At 39.1% G+C, this 23,022-nt stretch overlaps 1 protein-coding gene across 1 annotated transcript in view; it reads left to right on the top strand.

Annotated features, from left to right (window-relative positions):
- The window catches only part of LOC127840623 (huntingtin-like), a 140,926-nt gene that overhangs the window by 67,299 nt on the left and 50,605 nt on the right, over nucleotides 1-23,022 (top strand). The window contains exons 28-35 of the mRNA XM_052369034.1: nucleotides 143-259; nucleotides 11,605-11,727; nucleotides 12,266-12,471; nucleotides 13,821-13,963; nucleotides 14,193-14,424; nucleotides 15,593-15,707; nucleotides 16,449-16,552; nucleotides 22,231-22,483. Coding sequence (XP_052224994.1) covers nucleotides 143-259; nucleotides 11,605-11,727; nucleotides 12,266-12,471; nucleotides 13,821-13,963; nucleotides 14,193-14,424; nucleotides 15,593-15,707; nucleotides 16,449-16,552; nucleotides 22,231-22,483 — 1,293 coding nt within the window. The remainder of the gene's footprint in view (nucleotides 1-142; nucleotides 260-11,604; nucleotides 11,728-12,265; nucleotides 12,472-13,820; nucleotides 13,964-14,192; nucleotides 14,425-15,592; nucleotides 15,708-16,448; nucleotides 16,553-22,230; nucleotides 22,484-23,022) is intronic.

Genomic DNA, 23,022 nt, shown 5'->3' with positions numbered 1-23,022 from the left:
TTTTGGCTTTTATGAAAATGTTCACTTCAAGGATATCTCTTCTAAATTAATATCCATTTTTAGGCGTGATAAGCCTATGCAGACTTCACAGTTTTCCCAGAACGAGGCGCTATTGTCAAGGTTTGACAATCCTCTGTTTCAGGCGGTGGACATGTTTGTGATCGTGCTACAGCAGTGTCACAGGGAGCATGAGGAGCGCTGGAAGAGGCTCTCCAGGCAGGTCACAGACGCCCTCCTGCCTGCTCTAGCAAAACAACAGGTAGGAGGGGATTACTGGTCTATTTTGCTTCCTTTACTGTTACTCACAGAGTTTTGCTTGATGGTGCCCTGCTTGTTCTAGTAAAACAACAGGTATGTAGGGTTTTCTGGGCCCATGTTTACCAGCCTGTTCTTAAACTTATGAGTAAAGAATTGACTTATAATCAAGAAAAATCCAGCATTTTAATATCATTTGTGATACTACCCTTAACAGAATGTTCTTCATGAAGAATGATGTAGATAGAGGCAGTTAATGACTAAAAATTATAGCAATTCTTGAATATGCCAGTTGAAGAATATCCTTCATTCTTGGTGTTTGTTTTTTAATAATTCAGATATAAGGGTTGTTTAAAGTATCATTAAAGCAGAGGTAGGCCGAGTAGTTTACAATTGCCATTGGACTGAACATGTGTAAATCATGTATTCAATGTGTCCGCATCCAGTACTGTTCTTAACCCTTAACTCCAACATCATTCTTTGTAAAAGGTTTGAAGCTGAAAATATGCACATACTGAAACATAAATTGAAAATTACCACAGAGTAAAAAACAGGCTATTAGTAAGTAAAGCATGTCAACCTCTAGACAAAGGAAGCCAATATGATCGATGGTAAAGGTGTTTGTATGGAATAACATTCACTTAGAAGATGTTAAACTGTCAATACACACAGATTGCAAGTTTTGGGGTTTTAACAGGTGAAATGAAAGTTCTGATTTAACACTCAAAATAATAGGTGCTAACTGTGATAATAAAAATTGGAAAGTTTAATATCAGTTAATAGAAGACAATTTGTGTAAAACTCTCAAGTGTTTTCATTTCAACAACAACAGTCAACCATAAGGAAGAGGATCAATCTTCCATGAATGTTTTTATATGAACCACCTTATAAGTGCTTCATTTTGAGCAATTTTAAGAGGAAAAATATCTTAGCTTATTACTATTGGGAAAAGGACAAAACCCCTCCCGGATAAAAACCCTCCCATCATTTTCATAGGGGGCGGACAAAAACCCTCCCATGAATAAATGGGGGTGGACAAAAACCCTCCCATGAAAAAACCGGTGCGGACAAACACCCTCCCCTGAAAAAACAGAGGCGGACAAAAACCCTCCCGTAAAAGGGATTAAACACTGACAAATGTAATTGTTATACCCCCACAAACGAAGTTTAGGGGGGTATATAGGAGTGAGCTTGTCTGTCGGTCGGTCCTGTAAAGTGTCCGCTCTCTATTTCGAGTAGTTTTCATCCGATCTTCACCAAACTTGGTCAGAAGTTGTATCTACATGATGTCTAGGCCAAGTTTGAACATGGGCTTTGCCGGGTCAAAAACTAGGTCACGAGTTCACTTAGTGCATTTTAAACATTCAGCATGTTGTCCGCTCTCGAATTCAAGTAGTTTTCATCCGATCAGAAGTTGTATCTAGATGATCTTAAAGCCAGTTCGAACATGGGCCTTGCCGGTTGTCAGCTCTCTAATTGAAGTAGTTTTTATCCAATCTTCACCAAAATTTGGCAGAAGTTGTATCCTGATAATGTCTAGAGCAAGTTTGAATATGGGTCATGCCGGGTCAAAAACAAGGTCACGGGGTCACTTAGGGCGTTTTAAACATCATAATGTTGTCCGCTCTCTAATTCAAGTAGTTTTCATCCGATCTAAACCAAACTTGGTCAGAAGTTGTATCTAGATGATCTTAAGGCCAAGTTTGAACATGGGCCTTGCCCGGTCAAAAACTAGGTCACGGGGTCACTTAGTGCGTTTTAAACATTCAGCATGTTGTCTGCTCTCGAATTCAAGTAGTTTAATCCGATCTTCACCAAACTTGGTCAGAAGTTGTATCTAGATGATGTCTAGGCCAAGTTCGAACATGGGCCTTGCCGAGTCAAAAACTAGTCACGGGGTCACTTAGTACGTTTTACACATTGAGCATGGTGTCCGCTCTCTATTTCAAGTAGTTTAAATCTGATCTTCATCACACTGGGTCAAAAGTTGTAACTAGATGATGTGTAGGTCAAGATCGAACATTGGCCATGCCGGGTCAAAAACTAGGTCATGGGGTCACTTAGTGTGTTTTAAACCTCACCATGTTGTCCGCTCTCTAATTCATGTAGTTTTTATCCAATCTTCACCAAAATTTGTCAGAAGTTGTATCTTGATAATGTCTAGAGCAAGTTTGAATATGGGTCATGCCGGGTCAAAAACAAGGTCAAGGGGCCACTTAGGCTGTTTTAAACATCACAATGTTGTCCGCTCTCTAATTCAAGTAGTTTTCATCCAATCTAAACCAAACTTGGTCAGAAGTTGTATCTAGATGATCTTAAGGCCAAGTTTGAACATGGACCTTGCCGGGTCAAAAACTACGTCACGGGGTCACTTTGTGCGTTTTAAAAATTCAGCATGTTGTCCACTCTCTAATTCAAGTAGTTTTCATCCAATCTTCACAAAACTTGGTCAGAAGTTGTATCTAGATGATCTTAAGGCCAGTTCGAACATGGGCCTTGCAGGGTCAAAAACTAGGTCACAGGGTCACTTAGTACGTTTTACACATTGAGCATGGTGTCCGCTCTCTATTTCAAGTAGTCTAAATCCGATCTTCACCACACTTGGTCAGAAGTTGTAACTAGATGATGTGTAGGTCCAGTTCGAACATGGGCCATGCCGGGTCAAAAACTAGGTCACGGGTTCACTTAGTGTGTTTTAAACCTCACCATGTTGTCCGCTCTCTAATTCAAGTAGTTTTTATCCAATCTTTACCAAAATTGGTCAGAAGTTGTATCTTGAAAATGTTTCGAGCAAGTTGGAATATGGGTCATGCCTGGTCAAAAACTAGGTCACGGGGTCACTTAGGGCGTTTTAAACATCACAATGTTGTCCGCTCTCTAATTCAAGTAGTTTTCATCCAATCTTCACCAAACTTGGTCAGAAGTTGTATCTAGATGATGTCTAGGTCAAGTTTGAATATGGGTCATGCTGGGTCAAAAACTAGGTCACGGGGTATCTTAGTGCATTTTAAACCTCACCATGTTGTCCGCTCTCTAATTCAAGTAGTTTTTCATCCAATCCTCACCAAACTTGGTCACAAGTTTTATCTAAATGATATCTAGGACCAGTTTGAACATGGGCCATTCGGGGCCAAAAACTAGGTCACAGGGGTCGCTTAGTGCGTTTTTTAACATTCAGCATGGTGTCCGCTCTCTAATTTAAGTAGTTTACATCCGATCTTCACCAAACTTGGTCAGAAGTTTTATGGAGATGATCTTAAGGCCAAGTTAGAACATGGGCCTTTCTGGGACAAAAACTAGGTCAAGGGGTCACTTAGTGCCTTTTAAAAACTGAGCATGGTGTCCGCTGTTTTTTTGTGAAGATGACATGCAAATTATTATGTGTCAATGCGGCATGTGGGGGTATTCGTCATGTCTGTGACAAAGCTCTAGTTTCACTTAGTGTTGCATTCATTTATCCGAAAAAAATACCCATTGTGTGTAATGTGTTTTCAGGGGTGTGAAACTGAAAGAAGAAAATGTGTTTCGATTATATGTAAACAAACCGCTTTCTAATGTGCATATATATCCGATAATCCAATACAATAATTAATATCAATTAAAACATAAACTGAGGCCATTTAAAGACAAGTGAATTTAAATTTAGATTGAATGCAATACGATTCAGTCCAACGTTTAATCACGTCATACGCGCATTCATGCAAAAAACGTGCTTTCGGGGAACTTTCTGAAAACCTTGCGAAAATGAAAGTAAAATTCTGTTAACAACTAACAATGCGTTAGCATATGTAAGTAATTTGTCTTAATTACTTATTGAATTTTATTTTTGCAGGCAATTTTAATGTCATAAATACTGACCTGTTATCGTATGCTTATACTTTCCAAGGGGAAATAACTAATCCGGAATTTTAACTGGGAATCCGCTACCTCAATACCGTAATACAGGCCAGGTTAAACATAGTGCAATGCAACCTAGCCAAAAATCGGTAACCAACCCTCAATATTCTTTCCGGATCAACCAGGTGTATACGTGTCTTTTACGGCTCTGAATTGAAATATTGTTTTTCACTTGGTTGATTGGGGTTTTGAATAGATAAATTGTGTTATTTATCTTTTTATTTCTCATTCGGATTAATTTGTGTGGATTTAATGGATTTTGTTTCATTTGTAAAAGGTAAGCCATGCTTGTTTTTATCGAACAATGGTTTATTTCTACCATGCTGGGTGTTTTCAGGCGCGAACGACCACGTGCAAAACGTGCTCTTCTAATACATTGCTAGAACGTGCAAAGCATGTTCTTCTAATGTGTTACGAGATCGTGCAAAGCGTGTTCTTCTATTGACAGATTGTTTATCATTTGCCATTGTGTGCAATAATGATTTTAACGTTCCGTATGACAATCTAATTGATCGTCATTTTATTTTTCATCTGTTTTGAATTAAACTTTTGTTTAATTTATGATCTACGGCAGTATTATTATAATTTTCATTATGGTCAAATAATGATTTTATGTGCCGTATGATAATCTGGTCTGTGACCAGTTTATGGTTGAATATGCTTTGCTCTTGTTTTTCATATATTCGACTACATGATGGTCGCAGAAACAAGAGTGGATAAATACCCGGTGACTTCGCAGATCATGGATGATAGTTGCAGTATCAGTCACCGGGTATCGGGCACGATCGCGACCGTACTATGCTAAGTCTCTTAGACAGTCGGTCAACATCAGACCATATGGCGACACCCGTCAGCCGGTCTTTGCCCGATGGCATTGGTCAAGGACATCGACCAATGCCGGACCATTTGGCATCCGCCATACGGTCATTATCCGGTGACAACACTGGTCATGATATGACCGGTACGTCACCGGGGACGTTGATCACGGACCATTGATCGACGTCTGACCGGCCGGTCCGGTCACCGGTCATGTCACCGGTCCGGTCATTGATCACCGGTCATGTCACCGGTCCGGTCACCGGTCATGTCACCGGTCCGGTCATTGATCACCGGTCCGGTCACCGGTCATGTCACCGGTCCGGTCCGGTCACCGGTCATGTCACCGGTCCGGTCCGGTCACCGGTCATGTCACCGGTCCGGTCCGGTCACCGGTCATGTCACCGGTCCGGTCACCGGTCTGGTCCGGTCACCGGTCCGGTCATTGATCACCGGTCCGGTCATGTCACCGGTCCGGTCACCGGTCATGTCACCGGTCCGGTCACCGGTCATGTCACCGGTCCGGTCCGGTCACCGGTCCGGTCCGGTCATTGATCACCGGTCCGGTCATGTCACCGGTCCGGTCACCGGTCATGTCACCGGTCCGGTCACCGGTCATGTCACCGGTCCGGTCACCGGTCATGTCACCGGTCCGGTCATGTCAACGGTCCGGTCCGGTCACCGGTCCGGTCATTGATCACCGCTCCGGTCACCGGTCAACAGTCATCAGTTAGGCCTGCCACCGATAACACCAGTCACCGGTCAAGAAGAAGAACTCGGTCTTCTTCATTGAATTATTCTCCTATTCTTCGTTGAATACATCGTCTTCATCAAGGATTAGACATCGGACACGCTCTTCTTCGTCGAGCAGTTCTCATCGTCGCAGCTCTCGTAAGCGATCACGTCGTCACTCACGGAGACGTTATTCTAGAAGATCTCGGTCTCATCGCAGCCGATCCACATCTCGGCCGATCCAGATCTCGACATCGCAGGAAACGAGGACGTCGTCAACCTTCACGTAGACATCAGCGGACTGCATTGAGCACCACTGGATAGTTATCGAACATACCTCTCGGCGTTCTCGGCGTTGATACGCTCGTAAGCGATCATGTCAATGCTCACGGAGACAATATTGTAGAAGACAATATTTCCAGCGTAGCCGAACAATATTTCGGCATCTAAGTTATATGGATGTCGCCACTTCTCACGTAGGCGTTAATGAACCTACTGGTCATATCGACGTTCTCCATTTTATTCCTTTAGGAATATCATGTCTCCATTCCACGTGTGATGGTTCTTCTTATGGCATCCACACATGTTGCAGTCACCGAGCCGTAGTTGTATACGAACACTAGTTCGTTTAACATTCAGGCTTCGGGATAAGCTGTTCTTCTCTCCACTACGACTACAAGGACAAGTATGCCTATTAATACTGATAATCTACCGTTGTTTTTCCGGTTAACATTATCAGATGACTTCGTGGATGGTCATTCTTCTGCACCAGATATTTCCATTCTGACGCAGTTATATTATACCGGTCCCGATCACCGGACATCGGTCACCATTCATCGGTCATATCACCGATCACTGATCACCGGTCAGAATAAGTGATGTCTCATCGCCATCGGATTGGATTTTTTTGGCATGATCTTCTTTTCCGAGCAGTGCTTGACATTGATAACAGACCATATGGATTCCACCATTTTTCGGTCTTTAACTGGTAACGTCACCGGTCATATTATGACTGGTCCGTTCACCGGGCTACAGTTACCGGTCATTGACCGGTCCGGTTCGGTCACCACTTACCAATTACCGGTATTCCACTGTGTTTTCATCGGTCAATTTTTAGTATCACGGGTATCGTCTACATTACATAGTTGTATACCCCTGGCTATGATTGTATTGAATACTTTATTTTATGGATTCAACAATCTACATGACTTTTTGTGTTTTTCAATACTGATGTTCTACTGGCGACGGTTACCAAATCATGCTATATCTGTTATTTGTACTTCTATCTCAACCGGCTACATGCAGACTACTGGTCTTGCAGATAGATCGGCTGAAGTGGGCTCGGAGACTAGCATTGAGGTCGAACATTACTATTTGACCTCTATTAATTTATGTTAGAGACCCGAAGGATGAATTGTTTTAACCGCCTTTACCTGTCGGCTACAGACTTTGCAGTCAGTGTCACGGAACAGTTGGGACACATTAATGACGCTAGCAGGATTAGCAAGACGACATTTGTATCGACTTCTGCTTTTCTATTGCTCCTACCGCAGTGCATATTTTCAAGCTACTGGAATCAACAAGAGTTCTGATACCTAGGATTGCCTATCAGATTGACCGCATAGCGGCTACAGTCTTGTAGATGGCTTAGGACCTATTGAACTCAGATCTTAGATCCTAGGATCTGGAGGGACCTCATCTTAAAGTTATTCTTCTATTACACTTCTGGCCATAACAGGCCGTCTTCCTAACTGGTCGTATTCCTTTCGGAATTCGTCCCGGTTAGAAGTCTTGAAGTAAATGGATTAATCAAGTCAGAATTTAAGACCTCCATGCATTCTACCGGCAAGCGTGGACCCGCTTAAGGTTACCCCTAGGGTTTTCACCTTTTTCTGCCATCACACCTCCGATTCCGGAGGTACCACTATCAATCATATTTCCGTACTTCGTAATCGATGACTTCGCGACCTGTATTAACCAGGATTTTAAAGGCGCCTGTTATTGGTTCAAGAAGAGGCTATATTCTGTAGATAGGTCATAAACTTATAAGTGTTAAACACTGTCCTATTCTACCAATTTTCAAGTGTGTTTGGAGTAGGAAAGTTCGGCTTGCCGTGGTTTCTTTGCCCACCCATCCTTGACAAATGGTTCCGGTCACCGGTCGGTATTTACCGGTCCGGTCACCGGTCCTTCTGCTGAGACGTCTTTTCTTACGTCCGTTTCAGCTTTATTTTTAAGATAATTGTATTAATCTCGGGATTATTTAATGACACAGATTTCCATCTTTTTGTCATTATTTACCACTATTCAGTGGTGTCTAGACTAGAAGATTATCTTGGCAAGAATATAGTTTATTCTACCACAACCTTCCTTACATCTTATACAGATGTGAGCAGATAAGGTTATGGACGATCACATAGAACAACGTATCTTGATTTTCTCAATTATGTGGTATCCTAACGAATATCACCTGCACATCTACATCTTGAAAAGCGAAAATTCTTTTTAGCTGTTTTTCATTTACAACACATTTTCACGATTCCTTTGTGATGGTTTCAACTATCACACATCGGTCGTGGTTTACTTACAGACACGGAGGTGATCATATTATCACTCCTTGTAACTGGAAATCAGGAACTTATTCGTTCTTTGCAAGAACAACACATTTTCTCTATCGTCTTTCTCATACCAGTTCGTCTCAACGCCCTGTTGGACGTTTTGTCCTGCAGTTCTTTCTTTCGAATTATTTTTCCGTTGGGTTCAATAATGTAATTGCGCATGCGCGGCAGTGAAGTTGCAGACGAGTTGCATGGTGTACATAGTATATCAAAGAATGTTGTTTATCATCAAACGCTAGTTATTAGCGTTATGCGATCGTATATCGCAGTGTATACCGGTATGCTGAACAACGTCAACAATGCAGTTCACAGAAATCGATCCAGCAGGGTGTGCGATTGTTATACATTCGTCCATTAACATAAACTGGAATATCTTGCCTTCTTGGTGAGTTTTTGCAATAACTGAGTTTTTGCCATAATTTCATGAAATATACTTAATGAACCATGGGATTATGGTTCTACGACCTTTTAAGTCTCCTGTACAATTATTTTCAGGAAACTTCTTCACAGGTCAAATATCATATCTCACTGAGACATATTTTTACTGATCCAAACATGTGCCACTTCATGTCTGGCCATTAATAACTTTTAGTTATCTCTACAGAAGAACGTTTTTCTGTTAGAGTTTCAATCCTTGTTACTTGTGCAAGGATAATTCCATCAGAACTGTATAAAGGTTCTATGGAAATTCATTTTTTACTGGGTAATTGAGAGCATAGTTATTACCTTAATCACTCTGCTAGATACATAAAGGTTTTTCTCATCTTTTTCTTGATGATAAGAAATTTGTTCTTTTCTTCATCAAAGGATAGAGATTATGCTTTCGTATACCTTGTTTTGTGTAAGTCATCGCAACTCTGTGCTGTCTTACCTATTTTGGAACTGATCCAAACTATGGAACGTCAACACTATGTTTTTCGTTCCTTTACCTTCTTAAGCGGTTTTGACTTGTGTAACATGTTGGGATGCTTAATGAGCTCCCTATGAACCTTTTTCATCAGGCTTATTAACAGTTCCAATATAATTTTAAGACGGTTTTCCTTCTTATTATGGCTTTTACCATACGGAGAAGTGAAATTCATGCTTTTTCTGTTGAATACGACCAATTCCAGTTGGATCTACTGTCGTTTTCACTTGTTGTGTCAGCCAGGATTCCTTGCTTAATATCAAGTCCTCTATATGGCTTCTACCTTCAAGTTTCCAAGTTTTCTTAAACTGGTAGTCATGAAGATGAGGATAAACTTCTTTGGGCAATCAGGGCTTTGAAGTTCTATCTCAGCAGTGTTAGTCAGAAGTCCATTCGAGGTTCTCAAAGACACTCTTCTTTTCCCCAAAAAGGGGGGGAGATGTGTCTGCGGCTTCTATTTCTCGGGGTTAGACCTCGACTAAGGAAAGTTAATCTTATCCTATCTAAGGATTCATTCCTTTTTAGGATCTGACCGCATGAATTAAGAGCTCTGTCTGTTTTGTGGGCATATATTAATCACACCCCACTTTTTGACGTGCTCTAAGCTGTTTACTGGAGGAATCCGACCACCTTGTCATCTTTTTATCTTCGTTTTCTGAAGTGCCAACAATACAATTTGTATACGTTTGGGCTTGTTGTGGTTTCACTAACGGTAGTGTCTTCTTTACGACATAGACATATTACTCTGTCCGAGAAGTCATAATTAATACCGTTTTAACGAACATTACTTGATATCATTAGCTGATAACCCTGTTTATGGGTTCTACTGTGTTGGGAAAATATATACGAACCTTCCCACCGCAGCTGCAAAATCAGCATACGATAACAGGTCAGTATTTATGACATTAAAACAAATTTTTTAAATAAAATTCATTTTAATTATTAAATACTTACCTGTTATCGGTAAGTCCCACCTCCCACCCCGCTATTCGATTAATATTTTTGTATATATATTGAAAGAATATTGAGGGTTGGTTACCGATTTTTGGCTAGGTTGCATTGCACTATGTTTAACCTGGCCTGTATTACGGTATTGAGGTGGCGGATTCCCAGTTAAAATTCCGGATGAGTTATTTCCCCTTGGAAAGTATAAGCATACGATAACAGGTAAGTATTTAATAATTAAAATGAATTTTATTTAAAAAATTTGTATTTAAATGCATATAGTCAAATCTGTTGATTCAAAAGATTGATAGCACATACTGCATTACCGATAGTCGCTAACGGTTATTCGGGCCCACTAAACAGCTAATCATAACAATGAACTAATTAATTGCATACAATATTATATATCAAAATATCAAACTGTGAATCTGCAACTGCGGACAAAAACCCTCCCTTGAAAGCAATTAAACACCGACAAATGTAATTGCTTCACAAGGTGTTGCAAACATTAATCCAAAAAATTTACTCAAATTAGCAATCTGTGAATTTGCAACTACTTTTAGTTTTTAATTAGTTTAAACACAGAATCAATTAAAAGCAATTTAACACCGACAAATGTATTTGCTTCACACAATGTTGCATTCATTAATCCGAAAAATTCACTCAATGCTGACAACATTTGCTCAAAATATCATACTGTGAATCTGCAACATCTCCATTAACGATGATGAATAAAAAATGATACACGACTTTAGTGTTTTCTTAATGCACTGGATGGCGCACAAAGTGATATTTTATATATTTTATATAAACACACTACTTGTTATTCATACTAAGTAATCATGAACATTGTACTTCTTATCATGCTAAGTAGTCATAAAAATCTTAGTTCAAACATATATAAATAATGTCAAATGGGTGGAAAATAACAACAACATTTACAATTTCGGAAATATTAAAATTAGTCAAGATGTAGTGTAATATGACCTACTGAAGTGAAGTAACTATTACAAAAAAAAATAAATATCTCGGATAACCGACAACAAAAGACAAAAGACAATGTCGAAAATGAAATTGGGAAATGACCGATTTCGGAGTAAAAATGTATAAATAATCGTTAGTACTTGAATTCATGGCTCAGATTTCACTACTTGAATTCGTGGCTCAGATTTCACGTGAGGGTTTTTTGTCCGCACCCGTTTTTTCATGGGAGGGTTTTCGTCCGGCCCCGTTTTTTTATGGGAGGGTTTTCATCCGGCCCCGTTTGTTTATGGGAGGTTTTTTGTCCAGCCCCTATAAAACTGACGGGAGGGTTTTTATCCGGGAGGGGTTTTGTCTGGCATTCATTACTACCTACATAAGCTGCAAAAGCATTGTAGAATGTACAGAGTCTTGAAAATTTAAGACGTAAGCAGATTGCTGCTGTGTTTGCAGATTGATCTGCCCAATCAGATGGCCCTGGACGCGGTACACAGATTGTTTGAGTCTGTTGCACCCATCGTGTTCAGACCAGTCGACATACTCCTGAAGGCCTTGCTCATGAAGCCTGTGAACATTGTAAGTCTCATCTGAAGTAGTGTAGGTTTTGGGCATAGTTTTATATGTATTTGATTCTTCTAGGTTTTAGGCATAGTTTTATATGTATTTGATTCTTGTAGGTTTTGGGCATAATTTTATTTGTATTTGATTCTTGTAGGTTTTGGGCATAATTTTATTGTATTTGATTCTTGTTGGTTTTGGGCATAATTTAATTTGTATTTGATTTTTTTCCCGGTCTGTCTACCAACTTTTCCAGCTCTTTAAGTTTGATTTATTATGCATCTCAGCCTTGTTTTGTCCATTGTAGTCAAATAAGTCATGAGCTTTTTACACTGTACCATGTCTGTTGTGGACAATTAAATCATATTGTCTGTGTACTACACAATGTCGTTTGCAGACAAGGACATCATCAGCCCTAAATACTACAACATGCCAGTATTAGACAAAGAAATCGTAATGTCTTTGACCGACCCACTATTAAGACGACATGGACCGAACCAAGTCTGTTGCTAACAAACAAGTAATATCTCCTCATACTATTCCATGTCTATTGCAGACAAGCCAGTCCAGTCTGGAGCTCTGGATGTGCCTGGTGCTGGCAGTCCTACGGGTTCTCATGGCGCAGACGAAGGAGGAGGTGGTGTTGTCACGGATACACGAGCTCTCACTGCAACTGCACGTCCTGAAAGTCACAGATACGGGACTGTCTGACAGGGACAGGACTCTCGTGGCTGCCCTCAAACCGGAGGAAATCATGGCTAGGTTAGAGATTTGTCTTCAATTAAGCCCCTGTTAACAAAGATTGAAGGTTTTTTTTTTGAGTCATCCTGTTGGTTGGGCTGTAATTGTATTAATTGTTATCCCCTGCAGAGGAAATCATGGCTAGGGAGAGTGCCTTCAGGAAGATTTGTCTTAATTAAACCACTGTTAACAAAGTTTAAAGGGGCTTTATTGGAGACACCGTGTGGGTTTGGCTGTCAGTCAGTATCAATTTATAGCTCTACTGGCCGAAGGCCAAAATTAATGAGGACTCAAACCCTATAGAAAATGGGTTACATCAGAGTAAAAAGTCCAGAATTATCTTCCCTTGAATTTGAGAAAATTGTGAAATATGCAATTAAGTCTACAGTTTTCATCCAATCATTTCCCAACTTGCACAGTGTCTTTATCTGAAGGATGAGTCAAACCCCATTGAAAATGAGCAATATTGCAGTTATAAGTCCAGAATTATCTCACCTTGAATTTCAGAAAGAAATGAAAATCTTTAACATTTTACCATAACTTTTGCAATATTGAAGATAGCAACTTAATATTTGGCATCCTTCAAGGTCAAAGGTCAAAAAAAAAATCAAAGCGGCGCAGAAGGGGACATAGTGTTTCCAACAAACTCATTTCTTGTTTGTTTACATATAAAGTTCTATCCTTTTGAAACTTCAACGGATGTTTTATATCATCAAGGGCCAGAACCCCATTGAGAGTGAAGAAAATTTGTCTTACTTATTGTTGAAAAGGAGCCATTTAAAGTTTAAATTTTACGTTTCTTCTTGTTTATGCGATAAATTTCCCATTTTGGGTCTGTTTATTAAAAACTTACTTAGATTGTTCATACTATCAAGGGCTTGAGCCCTATTGATTCCAGCCAGTAGAGCGATTCAGACCCTCATGGGCCTCTTGTTATAAGTTAGAAGTGAATGCTACTTCTACATGTTTCAAGCATTTTAATTGAAACTTGAAATGTGCCCTCACCTTGCAGTATAAATCTGCAAGAAGACATTTCATTCCCAATAATCCACACATTCATGAGTTATGTGCCCTTTAATTATGATGATAAAGCAGTCGTGGGCTATTGATCGCGTTTGTAAAAAGTTTCAAGAAACTTAATTGTTTAGGGTCAAGGAACAAGCAAGTGTCTATTAGCATCTTTAAGGTTGTGATTCCTATATAGATTTTAAGTCCATTTTTAGTAATAGAAAGTTTAAAAAAAAATTGTAAGGAAGACAAAATGCAAAAGCTTATTTATAACATACAGATTGTATACAACAACATATTCTCTGTGCATTTGAGCATGTTGGACCTTTCAATAGAAACAATGGCTTATGTGAAACCTTCAGAATCCTGCTGCAAATGATTGGCCTCTGCGTGACCATGATCAATGAGGTGACGATCAAGAATGGGTCATGTGACCAGTCATGTGACTTCCTTTGTCAGCAGCTCTCTCACCTGCTCATGTACATCACACACATGTTCCAGTCAGGTAAATGTTTGTAAATGTTTGATGAAAACCAAAAATAATGTTATACCAATATCTTAGCCTAATTTGATGATTGATCTAAATGCCCTCAAGAAATGGCAGTTTCTGCACACCTATTTTTTTACCAATCTTCACCAAATTGTATTTTATATATAATATATAGATTGCTTTTAACCAAGAGAAGAAATACCTATTGTCTCCATACTAACACCATTGTCTCTCATTGGCTCAGGCACATTCCGGCGCGTTGCGGCATCTTCCATTCAGTGCACACAGCAGCCTGCGCAGCCCTTCTTCTACTCTGTGAAGGAGATCAATGACAACTTCCTGTTGCTAGGTAACAGCCAGCCAACCTTGACCCTTCAGTGGTGCAACGTGCTCATACTGCTCAACTTCAGTGACCAGGCATTCTGGAGCGAGGTCGTGAAGACGCCTCGGAAGTATGTTATGGCATCATCAGCAAGGTGAGACAAAAAGTTGGCAAGCAGATAACTAAGCAAAGCCGTTCATTCAGCTTAGCTCAAATTTATGGTAACCCAGCAATGTCGCAAAATTATGGTAGCCCGGCCTATCCCAAAACCATGTTAACAGGCCGTAGCTCAGAACCTATCAAACCAGCCTAAGCTCAAACCTTGTTAACCAAAAGTATGTTAGTATTTACTTAGCCCAAAACACTCTAACCTGCCTTAGCTCAAAACAATGCCAACTGGCCTTAGCTCAGAACCATGCTAACCCAGATTTAGCTCAAAACCATGCTACCTGGCCTTACTTCAAAACCATTCTTACCCGGATTTAGCTAAAAATCATAATAACTGGCTTGAGCTCAAAACCATGCTAACCTGGCCTAAGCTCAAAACCATGCTAACCCTTTCCATTGCTGAAAACCTTACATTACCTTTGCTCAAAACCATGTTAAACCTGCCCAAGCTCAAAACCATGCTATCCAGCCTACGCTGAAAACTAGGTGAAACCAGCCTAAGCTTAAAACCATGCTAAGTGGGCCATAGCTCAAAACCATGCTACCAGGACTTAGTTAAAATCCATGCTTACAGGCCATGGTTCAAAAACTTAGCTAACCTGGCTCAAAACCATAAAACCTGGCCTTCAAGCAAAACCAATTGAACCTGCTTCCACAAACTAACCCAAGCTAACATTTATCTCCACAATTTGCATTATTCAGGAGGTCTTTATACATGTACATTTTGTCTTGATATCTACATGGTCTTCAATGCAAAAATGTTACATTTGCAGTTGTTGTTAGCGGTGTTCCCTTCAGCTTGTGCAGATTTTAACGTTAGAAGTTTAAGCATCTATGAAAGTATGTATACAATTGATATCTTACCATAATTGCTTGAATAATTTTGTAATCATGGTGGGTTCAAGCACCCACCAAACCACCTTACTTGGGTGGAGAGTTTGGCCATTATATTTAATTATTTCTTCCCCTATCTCTGATTAACTCAGGGCAGTTGGCATAAACATATTTACTTATTACTTGATAAGTTAGCTTCAGCTAGGAGAAGTACTGGTAAGTTAACCAACCACTGCATTATATTACTTAAATACATGTACTGTTGAAATATCAAATAATTTATTTAAAAGCCATGACTTGATTAGCGCTGTGTGTTTCAGTGATGGCCAGGAGCAGACGGATGACGTGTCCTCCCAGTCTGCCAGCCGGGCTCAGCAGAGATGTAACGATGAAATACTCCGGCGTGGAGGGCTCATACTCTTCTGTGATTATGCTGTGAGTTTGTAAAGAATTCTCATGCTCTTCTGTTATTATGCTGTGAGTTTGTAAAGAATTCTCATACTCTTCTGTGATTATGCTGTAAGTTTGTAAAGAATTCTTATACTCTTCTGTGATTATGCTGTGAGTTTGTAAAGAATTCTCATACTCTTTTGTGAATAAGCTGTTAGTTTGTAAAGAATTCTCATACTCTTTTGTTATTATGCTGTAAGTTTGTAAAGAATTCTCATACTCTTCTGTGATTATGCTGTGAGTTTGCGCACAATTCTCATACACTTCTGTGATTATGCAGTTAGTTTGTAGAGAATTCTCATACTTTTCTGTGATTGTACTGTAAGTTTGTAAACAATTCTCATACTCTTCTTTGATTGTGCTGTCAGTTTGTGAACAATTCTCATAATCTTCTGTGATTATGCTGTGAGTTTGCACACAAGTTAGTTTGTGAACAATTCTTAAACTCTTCTGTGAGTTTTTAACAGATCTCATTTACCCTTTACCATTCAGATATACATTTATTGTCAAGTAAAAAATCATATAAAATTAAATATGTTTCTTACAAGCTTCTAGTTTCAAAGGCTTTATGTCGAATCCTTAGTTAACTGATAAGCAGCAAAAAGCATAAAACCAAACAATCTGCTAGTTACTCTTAGGCTGTTCTGGTTTTATGCCGGTTGCATTTAGCCATGTTCACTTTGCCTCTGAGCGGATGAGGATGTATTGCATTGGTTGTGATTTCAGTGTGAGAACTTGAATGACTCTGAACACCTCACCTGGGTCCTCATCAACCATGTAAGAGACCTCATAGAGCTGTCAGAAGAGCCTCCCATACAGGACTTTATAAGGTTTGTAAGCTAGAAAGTAGATAATATAACGTGTTGATGCCTCGCTCTGGGAAAACGTGGTTTGATGCATGTTCGTAAAGTCTTGTACTAGATAAGCTGCACACTACACAGGCTAATTAGGGACGACACCATCCCTTTTTGTGGACTGCCCCTTTTTGTGGACTGCCCCTTTTTGTGGACTGCCCCTTTTTGTGGACTGCCCCTTTTTGTGGACTGCCCCTTTTTGTGGACTGCCCCTTTTTGTGGACTGCCCCTTTTTGTGGACTGCCCCTTTTTCCAAGAGCGCGACTCATTTCTTGTGGAACTGCATCACTTAAAGAAAAAAATCTTTCACAAAAGGCACATGGAAAATGACTGAATAGCTGTACATTCATGTATACATGTTCCTGTCTGCTGTAAACTCCAGTTTGTTACAGTGGTACATGTATGAGTGAATGAACTGTTTTCATCTTAAACTTCTAGCTATTGAATATTAGCAAGAAAGGTAAGGTATCTTAAAAAGGGCAACCTATAAGAGGCAGGGAAGAGCAAGAAAAACATTTTTTTAAGCATGGCACAGCATTTTTGTTAAACTTCTATAAAGACCAAATGATTACATCAACATTTGATTGCAGTACCATTGGTGTGCTTTTGAGTCAAATGTCTGGCGGAATTTTATTTCCTTTCCCATTCTCAAAAGTGTATATTTTTACCAAATGACTGCCAAACATTCCTTATTCCCCATTGAAAGTAAAAAATATAATGATATGTATATTTGTTAAAGCAACTTTTTTCTAAGAATATTTTTTTCATCACTTTATGGAATGAGTGATATATTGGACATCTTCTATTGATGACGTTCAATTGAACGAATGATAATGGCGACTAAAATTAATTAAGCTCCAGCAGCGATTTGAGTCTCTTGGAAACTGGCCCAACACTTGTGCTGAAATTTCGCATGTATATGGACCAGAACGCGATCTACACGATGGCGTTTTCGTCATATCTGTGGAAAATCCAGTTTTTGATTAAATGACGAAAAAGTGGTGTTTTTCACTGCTCAATCGCTATAAACACGTGGCTTGGCCGGAAGTACATGTAGCAATTATAGCAACCCCAAGACAATGCACCCCCACGAGACAATTCACCCGCTAGACAATTCAAAATTGATTTTAAATAAAAAAAATATCGTACCCAAAATATTTCGTTCCCAAATTTTTTTTGTACCCATTTTTTTTTTTTCGTACACATTTTTTTCGTCCCCAAATTTTTTTCGTACCAAATTTTTTTCGTTCCCCAATTTTTTTCATACCCATTTTGTTCGTACCCAAATGTTTTTTGTACCCTAATTTGTTCGTACCAATTTTTTTTTTTCGTACCCAAATTTTTTCGTACCCGTATTTTTTCGTACCCATTTTTTTTTCGTACCCAAATTTTTTTCGTACCCAAATTTTTTTCGTACCCAATTTTTTTGTACCCAATTTTTTTTCATACCGATTTTTTGTACCCAAATGTTTTTCGTACCTAAATTTGTTCGTACCCCAAAAAAAAATTCCTACCCATTTGTTATGTACCCAAATGTTTTTCATACCCAAATTTGTTCTTACCCCAATTTATTTTCGTACCCATCTTTTTCGTACCCAAATGTTTTTTGTACCCAATTTTTTTTTCGTACCCATGTTTTTCGTACCAAAATTTGTTTCGTACCCAAATTTTTATTCGTACCCATTTTTTTCGTTCCTAAATAGTTTTTCGTACCCTAATCTTGTTTGTTCCCTATATTTTTTCGTGCTCTAATTTGTTTTGTAACCAAGTTTGTTTTTTTCCTACCCACATTTTTTTCCTACCCATTTTTTTTCGTTCACAAATTTGTTCGTACCCAAATTTTGTTCGTACCCATTTGTTCGTACTCAAATTTTTTTCGTACCCAATTTTTTTCGTACCTAATTTTTTATTCGTACCCGTTTTTTGTGTACCCAAATAGTTTTTCGTACCCTTTTTTTGTTCGTACCCTTTTTTGTTCGTACTTAAATTTGTTTTCGTACCCAAATTTTTTTTTCGTACCCACATATTTTTTCATGCCAATTTTTTTAAAGAAATAATCGATTTTCAATTTGATTTGATCTCTCCACTCATTCCATCACGCGAAACCCTTAAGGTGTCGCAACTCTAGTATCCAGCTCTATGTGTTAAATCCAAGCAAATATGTAAAAGACATTTTTATTATTTTTTTGTAGTATTTTTAGGCGAAAAAAGATCAACAAAATTTTTCAAGTTTTACTTTTTTTTTAAATGTGATTATTTTATTGGAAATGGCCTGTGCCCAATTTTCAAAATGTTAAAAAACCAACACAGAGTGCATTGTAAGTTTACTGTAATCAGATATTTATGCCCCCCTTCGAAGAAGAGGGGGTATATTGTTTTGTTCATGTCGGTTCGTCAATAGGTCGGTCTGTCCGTCAATCCACCAGATGGTTTCCGGATGATAACTCAAGAACGCCAGGGCCCTCAATCCATTTTAGGGGAAGCGGGTCGCTACCCATAGCAGGGGGAATTTTCGCGGCGTTTTCCCTTTTTGGGGGATTTTTTACTTACTATCTAATTATTACATTTGTACATGATTGCACTATATTCATTGCTTATTTCATAATTTAGTATGTGTGACAAGTAGAGCTGCAACGATTCACCAACAGCTTGATTCGATTCGATTTCGATTTCAGACACTCCGATACCGATTTTTTCGATTCGAGTAATCTTCAAACCTAGTTTAATCATATATTCACTCTTATGCCTCAAAATTAACATTTCTGTTCAAATGTGATTTCAATAAAACCCATAAAAAAGAATAGCAAATTAGGACTCAATTTTAATATAAAAACTTCTGACTAGAAGATTGTGTTGATTACACAATAATATAAAAAATAAATAAATAATGATAAGAACGTATCTGGAATCAGTTGAATGGTAGTACTATCACTATTACACCTTTACCCAAAACCGCTATAAGCATGTCTACCACTGTGTCATGACAGCATCACCTGTTACCTGTAGGACAAATCACATTCTCTAATAAACTTAACAAAACTCCAACAGAAATAAAACTACTTTTCTGGCTGGCGACTTGAGTAGTTTCACTTGTACGACCTCTTTGTCTTGCTAAATCAACGTTATGTTTGCGTTTGACATATTGCATTAAATTAGATTAGTGGTTGAGCCAGACTTAGCGTACGCCACATCCGTGAAGCACAGTTTACACTTTGCGTTATTGGTAGGGCTACCATCCCGAAACCCAAAATACTGCCACACTTTTGATTTTAGCTTCTTAGGCGCATCTGATAATTTCAATTTGTCGGCAACAACTTGTTCAGCCATTTTGACGCTTTTTCCGAAAGTAGACCGTAACAGGCTTATTGATTGGATGACTAAAGTAATAAGCAACCAATCGCGCGCGTCGTAATTACAGGTAAAGATAAAACCTACACCTTCCTGTATCAATAGTCAGAATACAGCGCGCTTTACGTATCTATGTATATATATGTATATATGTTAAAGAATTGAATCGAATTAGGTAGGTTTGGTATCGTAATCGAATCGAAGCATTTCGAATCGATTTTCGATGAATCGGATCAAATCGTTGCAGCTCTATTGACAAGATTAAATTAAAATAGAATTGAGATATAATAATCATGAGACATCTATCTATATAATAATATATATATTTTTAGGAGGAATTTTTCCCCCAAAAAGGGGAAAAAAGTATACTTTTCAGGGGGGGGGATGCGGCCGAATTTCTGCCGTGGATTTGACAGATTGAGGGTCCTGAACGCTTAGGCCTAGGATCATGAAACTTTATAGGTACATTGATCATGACTGGCAGATGACCCCTATAGATTTTCAGGTCACTAGGTCAAAGGTCAAGGTCACAGTGACTCGAAATAGTAAAATGGTTTCCGGATGATAACTCAAGAACGCTTAGGCCTAGGATCATGAAACTTCATAGGTAGATTGATCATGACTGGCAGATGACCCCTATTGATTTTCAGGTCACTAGGTCAAAGGTCAAGGTCACAGTGACTCGAAATAGTAAAATGGTTTCTGGATGATAACTAAAGAATGCTTAGGCCTAGGATCATGAAACTTCATAGGAAGATTGATCATGACTGGCAGATGACCCCTATTGATTTTCAGGTCACTAGGTCAAAGGATAAGGTCACAGTGACTCAAAATAGTAAAATGGTTTTTGGATGATAACTCAAGAATGCTTATGCCTAGGATCATGAAACTTCATAGGTACATTGATAATGACTTGCAGATGACCCCTATTGATTTTCAGGTCACTAGGTCAAAGGTCAAGGTCACAGTGACTCGAAACAGTAAAATGGTTTCAGGATGATAACTCAAGAATGCTTACGCCTAAGATCATGAAACTTCATAGGTACATTGATCATGACTGGCAGATGACCCCTATCTTTTTCAGGTCACTAGGTCAAAGGTAAAGGTCACAGTGACTAGAAACAGTAAAATGGTTTGAGGATGATAACTCAAGAATGCTTACGCCTAGGATCATGAAACTTCATAGGAACATTGATTATGACTGGCAGATGACCCCTATTGATTTTCAGGTCAATAGGTCAAAGGTCAAGGTCACAGTGACTTGAAACAGTAAAATGGTTTCCGGATGATAACTCAAGAATGTTACCCGTAGGAACATGAAACTTCATAGGTACATTGATAATGACTGGCAGATGACCCCTATTGATTTTCAGGTCAATAGGTCAAAGGTCAAGGTCACAGTGACTGGAAATGGTAAAATGGTTTCAGGATAACTCAAGAATGCTTACGCCTATGATCATGAAACTTAATAGGTACATTGATCATGACTGGCAGATGACCCCTATTAATTTTCAGGTCACCAGGTCAAAGGTCAAGTTCACAGTGACTCAAAACAGTAAAATGGTGTCCTAATGATAACTCAAGAATAATTAGGCCTAGGATCATGAAACTTCATAGGTACATTGATCATCACTGGCAGATGACCCCTATTGATTTTCAGGTCACTAGGTCAAAGGGCAAGGTCACAGTGACAAAAACCGTATTCACACAATGACTGCCACTACAACTGACAGCCCATATGGGGGGTATTCATGTGTTACAAACAGCCCTTGTTTATGATAATTTTTAGCTCGGCTGTTTTTGGAGAAAATCCGAGGTATTGTCATAGCCAGCTCGTCATCCGACGTCCGCGTCGTGCTAAAACCTTTACATTTTGTTAAGGTTTTGAACATTGGCTCTTAAATCAAAGTGCATCAACCTACAACTTTGAAACTTCACATGTAGCTGCACCTTGATGAATTCTACATGCCACACCCATTTTTGGGTCACTAGGTCAAAGGTCAAGGTCACTGTGACCTCTAAAAAAAAAAAAAAAAAAATCTGACAAACTTTCATTTATTAAAAACTGCACCCGCAGCCGAGCATGGCACCCGTTATGCGGTGCTCTTGTTTTAAAATTCCAAATTCTAGATTTTCTGTACATTTTTGTGCAACACACCATATGATGCATCATAATCAGGCAAATACTGATAAGCTGTTGCAAACAAGGAGTATCAATAACTCCTTGCACTTCAAGCAATACAGAATATTAATTACCAAATAAAGCATACATTTCTAGATTTATATATTTTTCTGCCCCATTTCAGTGCAATACACCGCAACTCTGCTGCCAGCAGCCTGTTCATTCAGGCCATCCACGCACGCTGGGGCGACGTGCGACACCCCTCTCTCGTGCAGAAGACACTCAAATGCCTGGACGCAATCCACCTGTCGCAGAGCGGGGCACTAGTCACGCTGCTTTTGGACCGATTCCTGCTCACCCACCACCTGTCTGTGGCTCGCACCTGCGACAGTATTGCCTGCAGGCGTCTCGAGATACTTTTGTCAGAGTCACCACAGGTATATTCAAGTGATTTTGAGACGGTGATGCTTGTGCAAGTCATGTGATGTTTTGGGTTATTTTATTTTGTATTGGTAGTTGGCTTGAATTCATATGGCCCTGCTTTCAAAAAACCCTATTTAGTTTTGCAGCAATTTTCACAAAATTAACATTCTTTGAAACACTGTGACCCATGAGCATAGAATTTCTTAAAGCACCTTCACTAATTACCCATTTTCTCAGATATTATTTAGTCAGTTCCTTTTCATTATTGTACCTGTTCACAAATTGATTAATATTTTAAACAAGTCTCTTAAAAAACAAGTTTAATTTTCCTCCATTCTGAATTATAATTTTGTCAGTTACATTCTAAAGTGCACATGTTCATGGAGTGATTAATCTCTGAACAAAAATCAACAACAAACAACACCTTTTAATTCTTATGATAATCACTCCCCCTCCCCCCCCCCAAAAAAAAACAACACAACAACAACAACAAAATAACAACACAATAACAACAAAAAACGAAACACACACAAAACAATGCCTCTTTTTCCAG

This window comes from Dreissena polymorpha, chromosome 8 (genome assembly GCF_020536995.1).
Source record: "Dreissena polymorpha isolate Duluth1 chromosome 8, UMN_Dpol_1.0, whole genome shotgun sequence".
Classification (NCBI taxonomy): domain Eukaryota; kingdom Metazoa; phylum Mollusca; class Bivalvia; order Myida; family Dreissenidae; genus Dreissena; species Dreissena polymorpha.
Note: the sequence above shows the minus strand (reverse complement) of the source record. Positions and strands in the feature narration are given on the sequence as shown.